The sequence below is a fragment of the Periplaneta americana genome, chromosome 7 (genome assembly GCF_040183065.1).
Source record: "Periplaneta americana isolate PAMFEO1 chromosome 7, P.americana_PAMFEO1_priV1, whole genome shotgun sequence".
NCBI classification, from domain to species: domain Eukaryota; kingdom Metazoa; phylum Arthropoda; class Insecta; order Blattodea; family Blattidae; genus Periplaneta; species Periplaneta americana.
Genome location: NC_091123.1, coordinates 162825479 through 162842307, shown reverse-complemented (window position 1 = coordinate 162842307; position 16829 = coordinate 162825479). Strand labels below are relative to the sequence as shown.

Below are 16829 nucleotides of genomic sequence, written 5' to 3'. Positions count from 1 at the left end.
TTAAAAGAATCCAAGTATTGGCATTCAGTCACTCGTATCGGTGAGGTGTATATGACATGATGTTAGTTTATAAACTTTACAAATGTTTTATTAGGCCTACATGTTAAAATGACTTTGAACTATATCTTATATAATTTTACATTGTTTTCATACATGTGTTTATCTTAGCTATGTCTCTTTTTGTATTTCATTTATGGTCAATTTGTCACTTTATGTCTCTCCACCTGAACATGATTAAAAAAAAATCGAAAATATTAGTGGAATTATAACCTTGTAATGTGAAATAACAGAAAATTGTTTCGGTATTAATGATTGATAAGTTGTAGACTCAAACTACAAAATAATTATTACTATATGAACTCAAAACGTATTAATTCCCATGGCCATTTTCAAGAATTGTAACTTCAAATATCAAATATCTCTGGACTCCAGCTGGTTGGTCAAGTAATACAATTTGTGTACAGTGTTTGTTTAGACATAAAATTATGTTTGCTGTAATAAACTGCCTTTTGTTTTTAATTCATGTGAGCTTTAAGCAGCCTACTACTGCGTGTTCAGTTCAAAGTATGTCATGGCTCGCTGTATGCCGTCATGTGGCTAGCCGATGAGCCTAGAGAATTCAATCTTCCTACACTTCCGCAGAGGTGCCAGAGAAGTTGCCTAGCAAGTACGGCGTTCATTCTGAAGAGTACTTACCGATACGTACGGTAACGCCAGTAGTGACAGGAATGTGAACTGTTTGGAAACACGTACTGAGGTGAGTTTTTCCTTACTGTCGGGATATGGGGAGAGGGTTAAGACGATTACTTACGTATTTGTTGACATTAACTTCGACGGTCAACATGGACACGGAGCAATTAATTTGTGTTGTGGAATGTTGCCGTACGCAACCGATGATAACAAATACCCTGCGTACGACTTGCCCGCGCAAAACACAGTTCGAAAGAGGTTATGGTAGCACACAGACTTTACAGACCTCCATCTGTTGCTACTACGTTCAAGTTATATCATACACGTTCTGAAGTTCAGATTGAACGCCTTGATTAATAGGCAACTTCTCTGACATAAAAGCTGAAACTCGCTTCAAATCGCTAATTCACAACAGTGACGTCATGACACACTTTGAAATGAACACCCAGTATAATAAACAATGATTTATGTACAGACATTTGTATTAAAGGTCAGCCTGTGCCACAGTTTTTTTGTTCAGTATGAAGTTAAGGGTATGTGTACGTGAATGACCACAAATATTATCAGAAAATGCAGGCACTAAATTTCTAAAATTTTATAAGAAAATGAACTCACAATTGGACAAAAATTACAAGGTACCACGACAAGATTATTACAATTTAAATATCTGATTAAAAGTATAAAAAAGTTACTAATAATAATATTTTTAGAATTCACTCTTTACTCTAAGTTAAATTTTCCAAAATTTGAAAATTTTCACACGTATTATTTCATAACTACACAACCATTAGAGATAAAATTATGAAATTTTGTACACAGATTCAATATGCATTTATGCAAAAGGTAGACTACAATAATGCCCATTTCTTTGAAAATAGAAAAATTAGGGCGCAAAACATTATGTAAATTGTAATATATTTTATATAGGACAAATAAGAAAATTAATTGTTTTAAAATAAATAACTCTGAATGTCTGAGAGTAGTCTACTTTTCAGAAATAAGTGTTTATTACATGCAGGAAAAATATTAAAGATGTCAGAGAGACCATAACAATGTTATGGTTACCAATCATCTTTTACAGTATCCACCTCGCGACAATGGAATTCCCTGTCACAAAGTATTAGGGGCTGCAAGACAATAAACACTTTTAAAAACAGCTTAAAAGATAACCTTCTTAGTATTTCACTCCAATCATACTGACTTAAACTATCACTGTCTACAGTGTTACTCCTTCCTTTAGACATGCATCCTGATAGTGCTGTATTTTCAAAATTGTCTCATAATAATCTCTTTCTATTATCTAACATTATTTGAAATATATTAACATTCTATGTATTTTAGCTTAATTCTGCTACATAGCTTGTATTTCAGTGTTTAATTAATAGTTCATAGTATTTTGTTGTTTAATTCGTAAGTAACTCTTGTATACATGTAACTCTTATCTAAATCAAATTGTTGAATTCTTTGTAAGTTCATACATATGTATGTGTACTTTTTGCTGGTTGAGCTAAAATAAATTATTATTATTATTATTATTATTATTATTATTATTATTATTATTATTATTATTATTATTATTAACTGCAGAATTGTTTTTTTTTCATACTTTGATAAAACTGGTTTGAAAAATATTAGTAACCTTTTTCATACTTTTATCAGATATGTAACTTCTAATAAGTCTTGCTCTGATACCTTGTAATTTTTTTCCAATTTTGAGTTCATTTTCTTATAAAGTTTTAGAAATTTAGAATCTGTTTCTAATAATATTTGTGGTTCTTCACGTACATATACCCTTAAGGGAAGACTCCACTGAAAATCATGAAAATTTTTCCAATTTTTTTAGCTATTTCACTTATTCAGAATTTATATTTTCATACCCCAAATGGATTCAGCTCAATTCTGATTACAAATACTCGTGTGTTTACACTTTTTAAATTAAGGCTGGAAGGGGGCGTGGAATTTAAAGAACTGTCAAAATTGTTTTTCATCCAAGAATTATTTTTTAAAATTTCTGATTACAAACCTAGTAACTTTTTGTTGGCTCCCTGAAGTTACTAGATGAATGTAGCGGAGGAGAATATTAATTTGAAATGAAATGAAATGATGAAATGATTAGCCTAAAAGTGTCCCGTTAAGGGCAAAGGCCTCCTCCTATAGAGGGAGAGCTCTATTTGTCTCACGCGGTGAGCTACTCCGCGTAAGAGATGTTTACAACCTTGGAATTGTTCACTTGGTTCACATTCTGCACTGTTTGGTATTGTTCGCTTGTTTCTGTCACACTGGTTTTAGTCGCTGTTCACTTGTCTTATTAGGTTTTTCCAGTCTTCCCTATGTCTTGCTCTGCTTGACCAATGGCTTCCTACTCGTTCACTGAAGAGGTCGGCCCATCTTCGTCTTGGTCTTCCGGGTGATCTCTTGCCAATGCGGGGATCCCATAGTGTGACTGTCTGCGTCCATCTTCCGTCTCTAAGTCGTGCAACATGGCCTCCCCACTTCCATTTGGTGTTGGTGGCTTGCAGTGCTGGATCTTTAATTGCTGATATCTTTTGTAGCACTTCGTTTGGAACTCTGTCCCTCAGTGATAAGCCTAGTATCTTTCTCAGCATCTTTCTTTGGCATATTTGGAGACTGTTATGAAGTTTGGCAGTGAGAGACCATGTCTGGCACCCATATAACAGTACAGGAGTTACGCAGGTCTCCAATATTTCTACTCTGAGTTTCTTGCTGAGTGTTTTCTCCAGTATGATGAACTTGAGACTCCAGAATGCCTTCCACGCGAGAGAAATCCTTCGTTTTATTTCCTTCTCATATTAATTTAGATATTATAATTAATAATAATATATTAATTAATATATATTAATAAAATAAACTAGCAGCATTAAGAAAAATATTAATAAAAAAACCAGCAGCATTAAGAAAAATATTAATAAAATAAACTAGCAGCATTAAGAAAAATATTAATAAAATAAACTAGCAGCATTTCTCACAAAATAAATGCATAGAAACATGCAGCTACCTCATAAATACTTGCAGTAAAAATTTCATCCAGATTGATTAATATTTGGCATAAGAAAGTTGGTGTTGGATCAACAAAAATGAACACACAAAAAAAGATTTGAAAATAAAATGAATATTTATGTAAATTAATATTCTCCTCCGCTACATTCATCTAGTAACTTCAGGGAGCCAATCAAAAAGTTACTAGATTTGTAATCAGAAATTTTAAAAAAGAATTCTTGGATGAAAAACAATTTTGACAGCTCTTTAAATTCCACGCCCCCTTCCAGCCTTAATTTAAAAAGTGTAAAGATACGAGTATTAGTAATCAGAATTGAGCTGAATCCATTTGAGGTATGAAAATGTAAATTCTGAATAAGTGAAATAACTAAAAAAAAATTTGGAAAAATTTTCATGATTTTCAGTGGAGTCTTCCCTTAAGTAATCTATCATGATCCTCAGGATAAAAACCTAGAGTAGGATGTGTGAAACGATTCATAAGCTTATAAACTCACCGCCATTGCTTGGCTATATCCTACAACGAAATGCTTTGATCCATCATACACCGAAGATGAGCTATTGGGGCCGAGTCCAGCGACGGAAGCGATGTTGACCACTGTGCCACCGTTGCCTCCTTTATCTTTTCCCATGTACTCCATGGCAAGCTTTGTACCTCTCACAACTCCCCTCTAAAAATAAACATTTATAATTGAACAGCATTACAACGATAGTGTCACAGTCTAGTATATACAGTCGCGAAACTTGGGGTGATTTTTTGCATTTCTCGCGATAGTTGCTAGCCGCTTGGAGCGCTGTGTGTACTAGGAACAATAGACTGTGTCACCAGCGAATAGGGATTATAAAGAATGGACACTTCGCGTCGGTACCTTTGATGTAGCCAGACTGATTTCAATGACCTTCAAACCAGTTAAAGCGTGAGATTCTGCTTTCTCCCTAGAGTTGGCGCTGACATCACACCAGCTAGCAGTCGACACAGCGGAAATATAACACATACAATTAATACATCTAGGTAGGCCTACATTATGTACTCAAATAAAATAAATTGGTTCCATAAAATAATAAATCCGTCATTAACTGTAATGTCTAGACCCTAGAGTTCCTTTATAATGAGAGTTGAGACGTTGACCCCAACAACAATTAAAATATGTAATGATTTGATAGCAGTGAAAATGGAAAAACAAAACTCTTATGAGAAGTAAAACCATATACCTATATTATATTATATACAAATATTGAACGAATTTGATACATAATTTTGAAATATATTATATTATTTTATAATAAAATTTATTATATTTGAAATATAAAATATTATTATTACAGCTAGTTTGTCACTGAGAAATAAGGAAAAGCTGTTAACGTGAATTTATTTGAAGCAAAGCGTTACTGGATTATGCAATAAGGTAGGCGATGTTTAGTATTAGTATTTAGTATTTATTTATTTAACCTGGTAGAGATAAGGCCGTCAGGCCTTCTCTGTCCCTCTACCAGGGGATTACAACTATAATATGAACAATAAAATTACAATTAACATTAAATTTACAATTACAATTACAATAGAAATTAAAGTACGACAAGATTACCTGATCAATGAAGGCTAGACATTTTATCATAGAAGTTAAGAACAAAGAATATTTTTGTATTTACTGAATTACAAATTAAACCTACAATAACAAAAATCTATAGTAATGAAATTACCGGATATTGAAATATTTTGTGATAGATTAAGAGAACTATTTACAAGAAACCATGCCTGAACGAGTCTCTATTACTGACCAAGTGCCTAGTAAGTTTGCGTTTGAATTCAATTTTATTTCGACAGTCCCTGATGCTAACAGGTAACGAATTCCAACGATGTTTGGATGCTGCGTCTCAACTCTATACTCAATTATTATCTTAGCGTATGCTCGATTACACTAACCTCTAGCGCTTGAAAGTGGAACTAAACGCTGGCGCACAGAGAAACAAAACACAGGAATATTCGCTCAGTGTCCATTCTTTATAATCCCTATTCGCTGGGCAGACCATGTGACTCGCTTAACCCGATCACGAAGGGCGGCGTTTCAGCCATATAAATTAATTGGAGTGCATAAAAAGTAACATATATTTTCTAAAATGTAATGTAATTGCATTAATAAAATTTAAAACATGATTAGGAGACACTTCAGACATAATTACTTGCGAGTTAAGGTGTAATATTATTTTTGGTGTGAAAATTACGTTGTTCGTATGTGTAATAGACCTACCTGCCTTTATTTCGATTAAATATTGCGAAATTATTGTACATCCATTTATGCACGATTCAATAATTTTCAGTTGCACCGTACGAATATTTAGATATGTTGAAATTATAGGTTATGTTTACTGACCCAGTTGCCTCTTTCTGTCTAATTTTAGTGGTCTCCAATGCCCTGCCATTAATATGGAAATATTATAGGCTATGTTTACTATATCTTATTTTCCTAAATTTGCAATTATACATTATAATTAAGCATAATGTCATGTATGATACTCCGAACATTCAATTTGTCTGTATTTTAATACTACACTTGAATACTGAATTACTGTATTTATCTACTACCTAAGAGACGAAATAACAATCGTACGTACACTAATTTCATAAGAGTGGTATGATAAATTTTCTGTCATTATCAAGGAAGGTAGATGTGCTATATTAAAATCACAATATATGTTCTTTTTTATTAAACCTCAAAATAGCTTCCATTCTAAACTTAAAATGTTGATGCGAAAAGATTATGTTAACACGTAAAATTCTCTTCACATTAAAATAACACAGTTTTGTAATTATTTCTGCAACATATTATGCAACAAGAAGTAAAGGGAACTTATGGACACATTACACTAAATAAAACTTAGTATGATACGCAGTAAAGTTATGATATAATAATTCACTGAGTTCCATACACTGAAATAGAAAACCCGAACAAACATTACGGCCTGGTCTAGATCGAAAAGGCATTGACTGTGCTGTATTTCGCATTGTTGTGAAAAGTTGTGTAAACTGTGAAATGTTCGTTATCCGTTGTAATAACTGTAAAAGGCTAAAATACAATAATTTGAGTAATAATATGGGACAAGGAGACGTTTGTAGCACTATAAAATCTAAGAAAAAGAGGTCAGAGTTATCCTTCCGAAAGATCCAGGAAGGTGAGTTTATAAAATATAATATATACTTTATGAAAATAATATATAAACCGCGTGAGACAAATAGAGCTCTCCCTCTATAGGAGGAGGCCTTTGCCCTTAACGGGACACTTTTAGGCTAATCATTTCATTCCATTTCAAATTAATATTCTCCTCCGCTACATTCATCTAGTAACTTTAGGTTTTTGTTTAATTAAAATACAGTACTGTATTAACAATAAGTGTTTTACTCATGAATTGAGCTATACATTCGGACGTATTCATTATGCAGTGTATATTTTACTGTCTACAGCGGATTAGCGTACAATATAGAGAATTAAATTATATTGAAAAATGATCATAATATGGATATTTAAACATATTTTTGAAAATGGTGGCCGTTCATTTCGATACAGGCACTATAGGCTATTGTACCTAATTCCAATTACCAGTTTCGTCCTTCGTACCTTCGGACCGCACCTCATCTCACTACATCTCGCCAAAATATTGTAAAAAATTGCACAAAATTGTAAAAATTGTAGAAAATTACTAAATTGTAAAACTATAAAAATTTGTAAAAAATGTAATTGTAATATTGTAAAATTATGACTTGTTCCACATCTTAAAGCTTCATTGGTCATGTAAGATCTGTGGAATAAAATGAATGAATGAATGAATGTTGAAATAATTCTGTACCTACTCTATACAAGAGTGCCTTACGTACTGTAAATTCAGTCTTCACTTTTGCCCGATCCGAAAAGATAAAATTACTCAGACATTACTATCTACTGTCCGTCCAAGTGGTTTTGTCGCAGGGTCGTAGAAAGGGGGGGAATCACATGAGTTAATTACTTAACGAGGCCCTTTTATTTAAGTTATTTTAAACAGTTGTATAATATTACGTAGACGTCCAATTCCTGACAAATTAATGTTTTCAGAAAAGAGCCAAGACAGCCCAGCCACTAGCCTTTACAGAGGGACGAGGAGAAGCGTGTGGGGGAAACGGGAATCCGACGTAGGCAAACGGACGATAGTACCTGTGCGAAAATATGATTCAATATTGAAAGCTCTTTTGTCACTGGAAAACTCGAACGTATTTCTGGAACGTACTATACTCACTTACTACTGTTTACTTTGACTGCATACTCGGCCTGTATGGAGTACGGTTGGAAGTTTACTAGTAGAGTGGGTGGGAATGAAGTACATTCAAAAACTCAGTAGAATAAAAATTGAAGTGAAGATAAAATAATGTCCCTGTATATTCATAGAATCTCGTGATGGAAGGTCAGATGTTTACTGTTTTGATAATAGTATGTGAACACATTCTTTTTTTCAACTTAACATTTTCAGTGTAAATTCTTACCACATTGATGTCAAGTACTTTCTCCCAATGTATGCCTACGTGGTCGAATATTCCAGCGTTGTTGATAACAATATTGATAGTTTTGAAAGTATCTTTAGTTTTCTTGAAGGCCTCTGAAACACAGAATTGCGATTATCACTTCTTACCCAATACTGCATTGTTCATACACTGTTCCATCGATAAAAAAAGCCAATGTAGATATAACACGCGAAGGAAGTGCCCTGCAATCGGCAAGCATCAGGTTTAGGTAGAGTATGAAAGTCAAGGAATATTATGGACAGTAAATATCAGTCATACGATAACGGTATTTGAGAGTTGTTAATTCATTATAAAAAGTGAATCTGACGTATCTTATTGTAAATAAATGAATAAATAAATAAGTAGATAGGTAAATAAATAAGTAAACACTTAAATCAACAAATAAGTAATATTTATTTATCTATTTATTTAACTCTCCAGCAATATCCTTAATATTTGAGTCATTTTCAAGACGTTTAATATTTACTTTGTCAGAAATACTCAGACGTGAACGTGTTTGCGTCATGATGCCTTACCAGTATACGGGGGCTTGGATCTCATCACAACAACAGACCACGTTGTACCGTTTTCTGCTTTCTTTAGACTGAAACACATTCTACTAAATCGGCGGAGTATTGTACTTACACTGGCAGCAATAACAGATATATCTGGTTTTTCGAAATATCGATTAATATTTTGCATAATTTAATGTTGAAAAAGAAAGAAAGGAAAAATGATAGATAAATTACAGTGCAAAGTGATATTTGGTGCCTGTACGATAACTCGATTGTATAGCGCTGCCATCTCTACAACCTAACCCCAACATTTGCTGGGATAATATTTCTGGTAGACGAGATCAGAGGACATGGATTTTCTCTTGATCCTCCCGATTTATTCAACATTACGAATTTAATTTTGCACACATTCTTCACATTTTATTCTTCCTTAATTTCATTACTTACTTACTTACTGGCTTTTAAGGAACCCTCACATAAGCCCGCCATTGGTCCCTATCCTGAGCAAAATTAATCCAGTCTCCACCATCATATCCCACCTCCCTCAAATCCATTTTAATATTATCTTCCCATCTACGTCGCGGCCTCCCCAAAGGTCTTTTTCCCTCCGGCCTCCCAACTAACACTCTATATGCATTTCTGGATTCTCCCAGACGTTTGAGATGTGCTACATGCCCTGCCCATCTCAAACGTCTGGATTTTATGTTCCCAATTATGTCAGGTGAAGTATACAATGCGTGCAGCTCTGCGTTGTATAACTTTCTCCATTCTCCTGTAACTTCTTCCCTCTTAGCCCCAAATATTTTCTTAAGAACTTTATTCTCAAACACCCTTAATCTCTGTTCCTCTCTCAAAGTGAGAGTCCAAGTTTCACAACCATACAGAACAATCGGTAATATAACTTTTTTATAAATTCTAACTTTCAGATCTTTTGACAGCAGACTAGATGACAAAAGCTTCTCAACCGTATAATAACAGGCATTTCCCATATTTATTGTGTGTTTAATTTCCTCCCGAGTGTCATTTATATTTGCTACTGTTCCTCCAAGATATTTGAATTTTCCTTCCTCTTCGAAGAATAATAAATCTCCAATTTTTATAGTCTGTGGTCGTGCCGGAGAATCAGTCCCATTCCGAGGCTTATTGTTAGATTTCGTAACAAGCTGTTTTTTACGGTGATGGATTATTAGCCCTTCGCCCAACCCCCAAGCTGGAGGACCATCCCTTATCGGCTGTCCACGACAGCTTATTCCATATATAGGGTAATTCCGGGGGAGATAGCCATGCGGGTGAGACGACCAACCGCTCTTATTTTTATTCTAATCATCCGTTTCCAATGAAAATCGGTTTGCTGCCAGATGTTAATTAAACGAAGTGATTGTTGTAGCTGCGAAAACGTGAGGTTATTATTTCCGCGTTTTGTAGCCGTTCGTGAGTCTGTGAGCAAGCAATAATTTTTCACCTTCTGAAATAACAATAGAGAAATACTGCATTTTGTGAGGAAATTTGCTGGAAACATTATTAAAGAGGTAAGGCATATTTAAACATTCTATCTTAACTGTATTTCTTCTCTTCACTGTTGCCAGTTTTTATTACGCGGTATGGCCATCTCTCCCGTAAAAAAGGAGAGATGGCCAGCATTTTTCCGGGATAGATGGCCTACAATTGAGGAATATTATTATGTTAAAAGTATCGTTATTTCTAGATTCCGATAAAATATAAAGCAAAGCCTGGCAGCAACTGGTCTTTGGAATGAAGATGACTTACACCGTGCTTTTGAAGTCATTAAATATGGCAATTCTGTACGTCAAGCCTTCATTACATTTCATATTCCAATAAAAGCCCTGGAAAGTAGAGTTAAAACAGACAATTCTACAAAGGGTGCAATGGGACCAAGTGACACATAGGCAGTGACAATGGATGTAGGTTTGTTCGCCATATTAAATATGCAGGAACATGGATTTTCCCTTACAGGGACCAATGTCTATAGTCTCGCTTACATTTTTGCTGAAGAACTTGTCAATATTCTCTGACTGGCTGACAAGCAAGCATTCTGATGGGAGCAGATAAAAAAGTTATATTTTTTCACCATGTTAATAACGTCAAAAGAAGTGCTTATACAAATTTTGGCCACTTGACCGCAATTACGAGGGCCGTAAAAAAAGTTCTCCAGGGGTCGTTAACAGAAAGAAAACACAATTTAATTCAAAAAATTTATTGGCACAGACACAGCAATTGTTGAGCTGTTTTTTCCAACACATTCCACACCGGAATGAGACATCTGTCATATCATGGGATCGGTAGAGATGTGCAGGCGGCTGTCCAACGCTGGTTTCGATCCCAGGAAGCTGACTTCTACGACACAATGGTACAAAAATTGATCCCATGGTATGACAAATGTCTCAATTCCAGTGGGAGATACGTTGACAATTAGCGCAACAATTGCTGTATCTGTTTCAATAAATATTTCCATGTAATTGTGTTTTTTTCTGTAAACGGCCCCAGGGAAAATCACTTTCTGGATGGCCTGGTGATTACGGTCGAGTGGCCAAAATTTTTATAAGCACTTCTTTTGACATTATTAATATGGCGGAAGAAAAAAAAATAACTTTATCTGCTGCCATCAGAATGTTTGTTTGTGAGACAACACTTCCTATCCCGGAAACCAACTGGAAAAGATACTGTTACTTTGACCTTTCAGGATTTTGTTTCATTAACATGTTCGTAAGATCCCGCGTCGTGGCCTAAGACATCCTGCCTAGGACTCGCGTTACGGAATTCGCGCTGGTTCGAGTCCTCATGGGGGAAGAAATTATCTCATGAAATTTGAGCCAGTGTATGGGACCGGTGCCCACACAGCATCGTGATGCACTTGGGTAACTACGATAGGTAGCGAAATCCGGTTAAGAAAGCCTGCTGTATCGGCTGGGGGGATCATCGGGCTAATCACACGATACCGCCATTTGGTTGGATGATCGTCCACCTCTGCTTCGACATGTGGACGTGAGGCCAGCAGCCGGCTGGTCGATCATGGTCCTTCATGGACTGTCGTGCCTCGGATTATTATTATTATAATGTGTTCATAAGCGTTTCAATTTATTTCTGTGTTGTTTTAAGGAAAATTCACTAAAAGAGGAAAAAAAAAAAAAAACAAAAAATAAAGTTGTTGAAAAATTTCAAACAATTATAATTATGCACTTAGACACTATATTTATGTGTCCAGTGCATATAACCTAATTGTTTTACAAAAAATTGTTATGAATTTACTTAAAAATAATGGTGGCCATCTATCCCTATATCCTATGGCCGTCTCACCCATATGTTGGGTGAGATGGCCAGTGGCCTATTATATTTCAAACGTGTTTTTTTTATTACATCAGTGAATTCTATGCGCCCTGAGGCACTGTAGTGGAGAAATATAACTTAGAAGGAACGTATTTGATTTGTTTCGTATTTCTTTTCCAATCGGTTACCCTGTTCTAAGTGATTTAAAAAACTATGGCCATCTAACCCGGAATTACGCCTACGCAGCTACCCTCCATATCTGGAGGCCGTCTCCTCTATCCGCAACCTGAGCACGCGCCATTTCATTATATTATTAAAAGTGCAATGCGATTTGAATGAGACATAGATCCTACTTTTTATTGTATGGCCTATTTATTAACATTCCATGGTATTCGTGCATTGCTGCACAGCTAGAATATGGAAGAAGTCAAAAAACGTAATACTACTATAAAGTCTTAATTTGTAGTTACAGCCTAATTGAAATATATACAGAAGAGATTTACAATACAGTCTACTAGTACAACACAAAATTTTAGTATCAATTTCATGAAGCATTGTTTAATGTCATGAATTCCCTTACAGAATAAAAGGATGAGAAATTAGGTGCTCCTTTAATTTGGCCCTAAATAATCTTATGTTTTGAGTTTCATTTTTCATATCGATAGGGAGACTATTAAAAATGTTTACTGCCATATAACGCACTCCTTTTGATAGCACGATAGACTTGCCGATGGAGTATGAAAGTCATTCTTGGCGCTATGAACTGTTGAATTAGTTACAAAGTTTTCACGATTACATACAAGGAAGTTTATTAATGAAAAAATATACTGACACGCCATGGGCATTATTTGTAGTTTTTTGAAAATAATCCTAAACGATTCCCTAGATTTTGCACCTACTATTAATCTAATTACTCTTTTCAGATAGTAACAGTATATTCCTACTAGGCCACCGGCGTGGCTCAGTCGGTTAAGGCGCTTGCCTGCCGGTCTGAAGTTGCGATCGGGCGCGGGTTCGATCCCCGCTTGGGCTGATTACCTGGTTGGGTTTTTTCCGAGGTTTTCCCCAACCGTAATGTGAATTCAAGGTAATCTATGGCAGATCCTCTTCATCATCTCGCTATCACCAATCTCATCAACGCTAAATAACCTAGCAGTTGATACAGCGTCGTTAAATTACCAACTAAAAAAATTATATTCCTACTACAAAAAATGGAGTGTGCCAAACGTTATGGAACCACTATATCTTCTTAATTCTCATAATTTACAAGTCAAATGTCTTACTGTTAGGATTATTGCCAATGCCTTTTGTGTGTCATTCAGAGAACAAAAGATATCTTGTGAAGAAGCATACCTAGTATTAAATTATCTCATTAAAGTGTGTATTTGAATAATAAATCGAAGAAAATAAGCTAGACTTATGAGCAGCAACATCATCCCCAACGTTATGAAGAACTAAACATTGCGCAAAACTTATAGGGTCGATTTCTAAAACACGGACGAAATCGTGGTTCCGAACCTCGGCTTCTAAACCGCGATCAGGGTCTGAATCCTTATGCGATTTCTAAAACGAAGTCGAGACGCGGCTTGAGAAGAAACCGAGGTTCGTGTGTTTTATATATGGCAACGCAGCTTAGAATCGATTTCTCTTCTTGTAAACAGTCGATATTAGAAAGAAATGAACATCGGGATTAATATTTTTATTGAATTCCAGTAAGTCACATTCTTTTGTTCTCAGCTAAGGTATTGTTATATTTGCTAATTTACAGAATATATGTGCGTAAAATACTAGCATTAATTATAGATAACTGATTTTTAGGTACCAGAATTATATTTCCTAAATAATTAGCACAATTCGAACTTTTATGTTGTAGTTTATCATTTGTTCATAGCTACTGCCAACATTACCTACCTGAAAACCCGGGTCTAACGAATCAATAAATATTAACTGGATTAAAGTTGCAATTGAAACTAAAATATTATATGGTTCTATTTTCACATATAATAGGCCTACTACGTGGAAAGCCGCAGTAGTATAATACTTAAAATAAGGAGACAAAATTACGCTTGCTTCATACATATTCTTGTAGGCCCATATCATATTCGAGTATTAAATAAAATGTCCAGAACTACTGTAAAGACTAAGAATTAACTTGCACCGTCTTACAGTCATAAAGGTGTAATTAGTATAAAATATTAGGCCTATATCTTACTTCCCTCAAAGCAACAAGAAGATGTAAAAAAACTTGTCAACCTGGTGCCTCATGCATTTCATTGCAGATTATTATTTAGCATTCTTGCTCAATTTTGCGTTGATTCCTTCGAAAATTGAAAATATTCGCATGAAATTGTTGTCGTTATATAGTTACAAAGGATTATTCCTGTCTATCATCACTCTAATCCGAGATTTAATATTTGTAATCACAAATTTTCCTTTCATAGTCATCCAGCTGATCTATTTCCTCCATCTTGTATACATGAAGCCGTGGTTTTAAACCTACCCCAGCCGTGGTCCCTGCTTCAGACCATGGTTTCGAGCCATGGCTCAGAAAAATGAAAAAGACCTCGTTTTATAAACCCAAACACGGTTTAAAGCCATGGCCGTGGTCTAGACCTCGTTTTAGAAATCGACCCATAGTGACACAGTATGTGTTACCTTCCTGATACAAACTTTTTAGTCAGTCAAGCGACGATTATGTAATATCAATGTGAATCCTCAGAATGCGCATCTGGGCATTTAGGCTACAAGTTATTCGATGGCTGCGACAATCTTTTTATGTTTGATATTTTTAATGCATTAATAATATGTTGTATATGCATTGATAGACATGGACCAGGTTTTGGTAACAGTTGTTTTCCAATTAACCTGATAAACTCACCTTCCAAATTCTCCTGTTTTGTCACGTCTGTTTTAATGAATATGGCCTTTCCTTTTCCAAATTCTTTATTCAGATCTTCAGTTGCAGCTTCTCCCTTCGTGCTGTCGATGTCACATATTGCCACTCCCTGGAGATGAAATTTTAAAAAATAATTATTGTAACAATCATTATCACTTTAACTGAAGCTACTTCTTTACAAATGCAACCTCGCAGAAATTGCACAGATTGGGACGACTGTGATGATGATGATGATGATGATGATGATGATGATGATGATGATGATGATGATGATGCCATGATGATGAGGAGCGACAACGACAATGATGAACTTATTGAAATGATCAGTGTTCTCAGGGATCTACAATTTGCATATACATCACTCCAATAAGTGTATTGTCTATCTCTTGTAGTAGTGGTATGCATGTCAGACTGCGAAACTGTGGGTCCGGGTTCTAAACCTGGTTGGGACAAGTTACCTGGTTGAGGATTTTTCCTAGGTTTTCCCTCAACCCATTAAGAGCAAATGCTGGGTAAATTTCGGCGCTAGATTCTGGACTCATTTCGCTGTCATTACTGCCTTCATTTCACTTAGATGCTAGAAAATAATCGCAGCTAATAAGGCGTCGTAAAACAAACCAATTAAAAGCAGTTATCTCTATAGTGTCATTCAGTCAAATAAAAATTCTGCTTTAGTGAACACAAAACAATTATGAGAACTGCATGCAACTCGGTATTATAATCCTGCATTTACTGGCCACTAACAAGGAAACCTTTCACACCACCCCTCTTCAAGGAACGACCACTCATATAAATTGAAGGAAAGAAGACAGAGGACGGAGACTGGAAAGTTTTCTTTTCTCAATCGTACCATCAGAGACTGGAATGCTTTACCTGCAGACTTACTAAAGGCTTTACCAATAACCAAAAATGTATTTAAAAATAGGCTTAAGGACTTTACTAATAGACGGTAGTTTATTATGCACACTATTTAAAGGGTGTAATTGATGTTTTATTATTTGAAGTGTTGTATCAGTGAAGAAGTGTGTTGTGTCAGTGAAATGTGTTGTGGCAGTGAAATGTCTTATATAAGTGAAGTTGTTTCTGTCGGTGATGCTTTATAGTTTATAGTGGTAGTGCAAAGTATTTGAACAGTGAAATGTTTTTGATCCATTCAAATTTTGTACTTCATAACGTACCTCGTTTATCTATATTTTTGCTGTACTGTAGTTTGAAATCAAGTCACTGCAGCTATCTACGAACGGTCTATGTTACTTCTACAATGTTCTTTGAGTAGTTTTATCGTGGACCATAGTTATGAGAAATGATGATAGTTGTTTATGGAACGAAAATTAGCTTAAATATATATTTTCATTCAATTCAAGCACCATGTCCTGGCACGGTTCCCTTGTTATGTGTTGCGAGTTCGAGTTTCGTTGACGACTGGGATTTTTCGTTGACTATTACTCTCTTACTACGTCATACTACTTTTGACCAATAAAACGGTACGAAGGGACGTATTTCAGCCAATCATGGCTGCTTATCGCACAATTTTATCGCGTCCCTAGCATTTGTTTCTTTGTTTCCAACATTTGAAACTGCGCTGGTCTGGACGTCAAAATATATATATATATATATATATATATATATATATATATATATATATATATATATAATTACAAACCACTCCAGTCGATGCACAGCAGTTTCAAATATGACTCGCATTGGCATTCAAGAACAAGAATTAATAAAAATCACTGATCATACGTATGCATCTTCTGAAATCCGATTTACAAATAAATGAAGAGCACCATTCGGAAATCCTGAATAAGTTAAATACACCATGTAGGCCTAAATTAACGAGTTCCACTTCTATTACGCACACGTCCAATATAACATCAATTGAACCACCAACCAAATT

At 35.1% G+C, this 16829-nt stretch overlaps 1 protein-coding gene across 3 annotated transcripts in view; it reads right to left on the bottom strand.

Annotated features, from left to right (window-relative positions):
- Positions 1–16829, bottom strand: part of LOC138703664 (15-hydroxyprostaglandin dehydrogenase [NAD(+)]-like) — a 161302-nt gene that overhangs the window by 15728 nt on the left and 128745 nt on the right. For all 3 annotated transcript variants that reach the window (XM_069831732.1, XM_069831729.1, XM_069831730.1), the window contains exons 3-5: positions 14912–15038; positions 8216–8328; positions 4203–4376 (exon numbers count right to left, since the gene is read on the bottom strand). In XM_069831732.1, coding sequence (XP_069687833.1) covers positions 4203–4376; positions 8216–8328; positions 14912–15038 — 414 coding nt within the window. The remainder of the gene's footprint in view (positions 1–4202; positions 4377–8215; positions 8329–14911; positions 15039–16829) is intronic.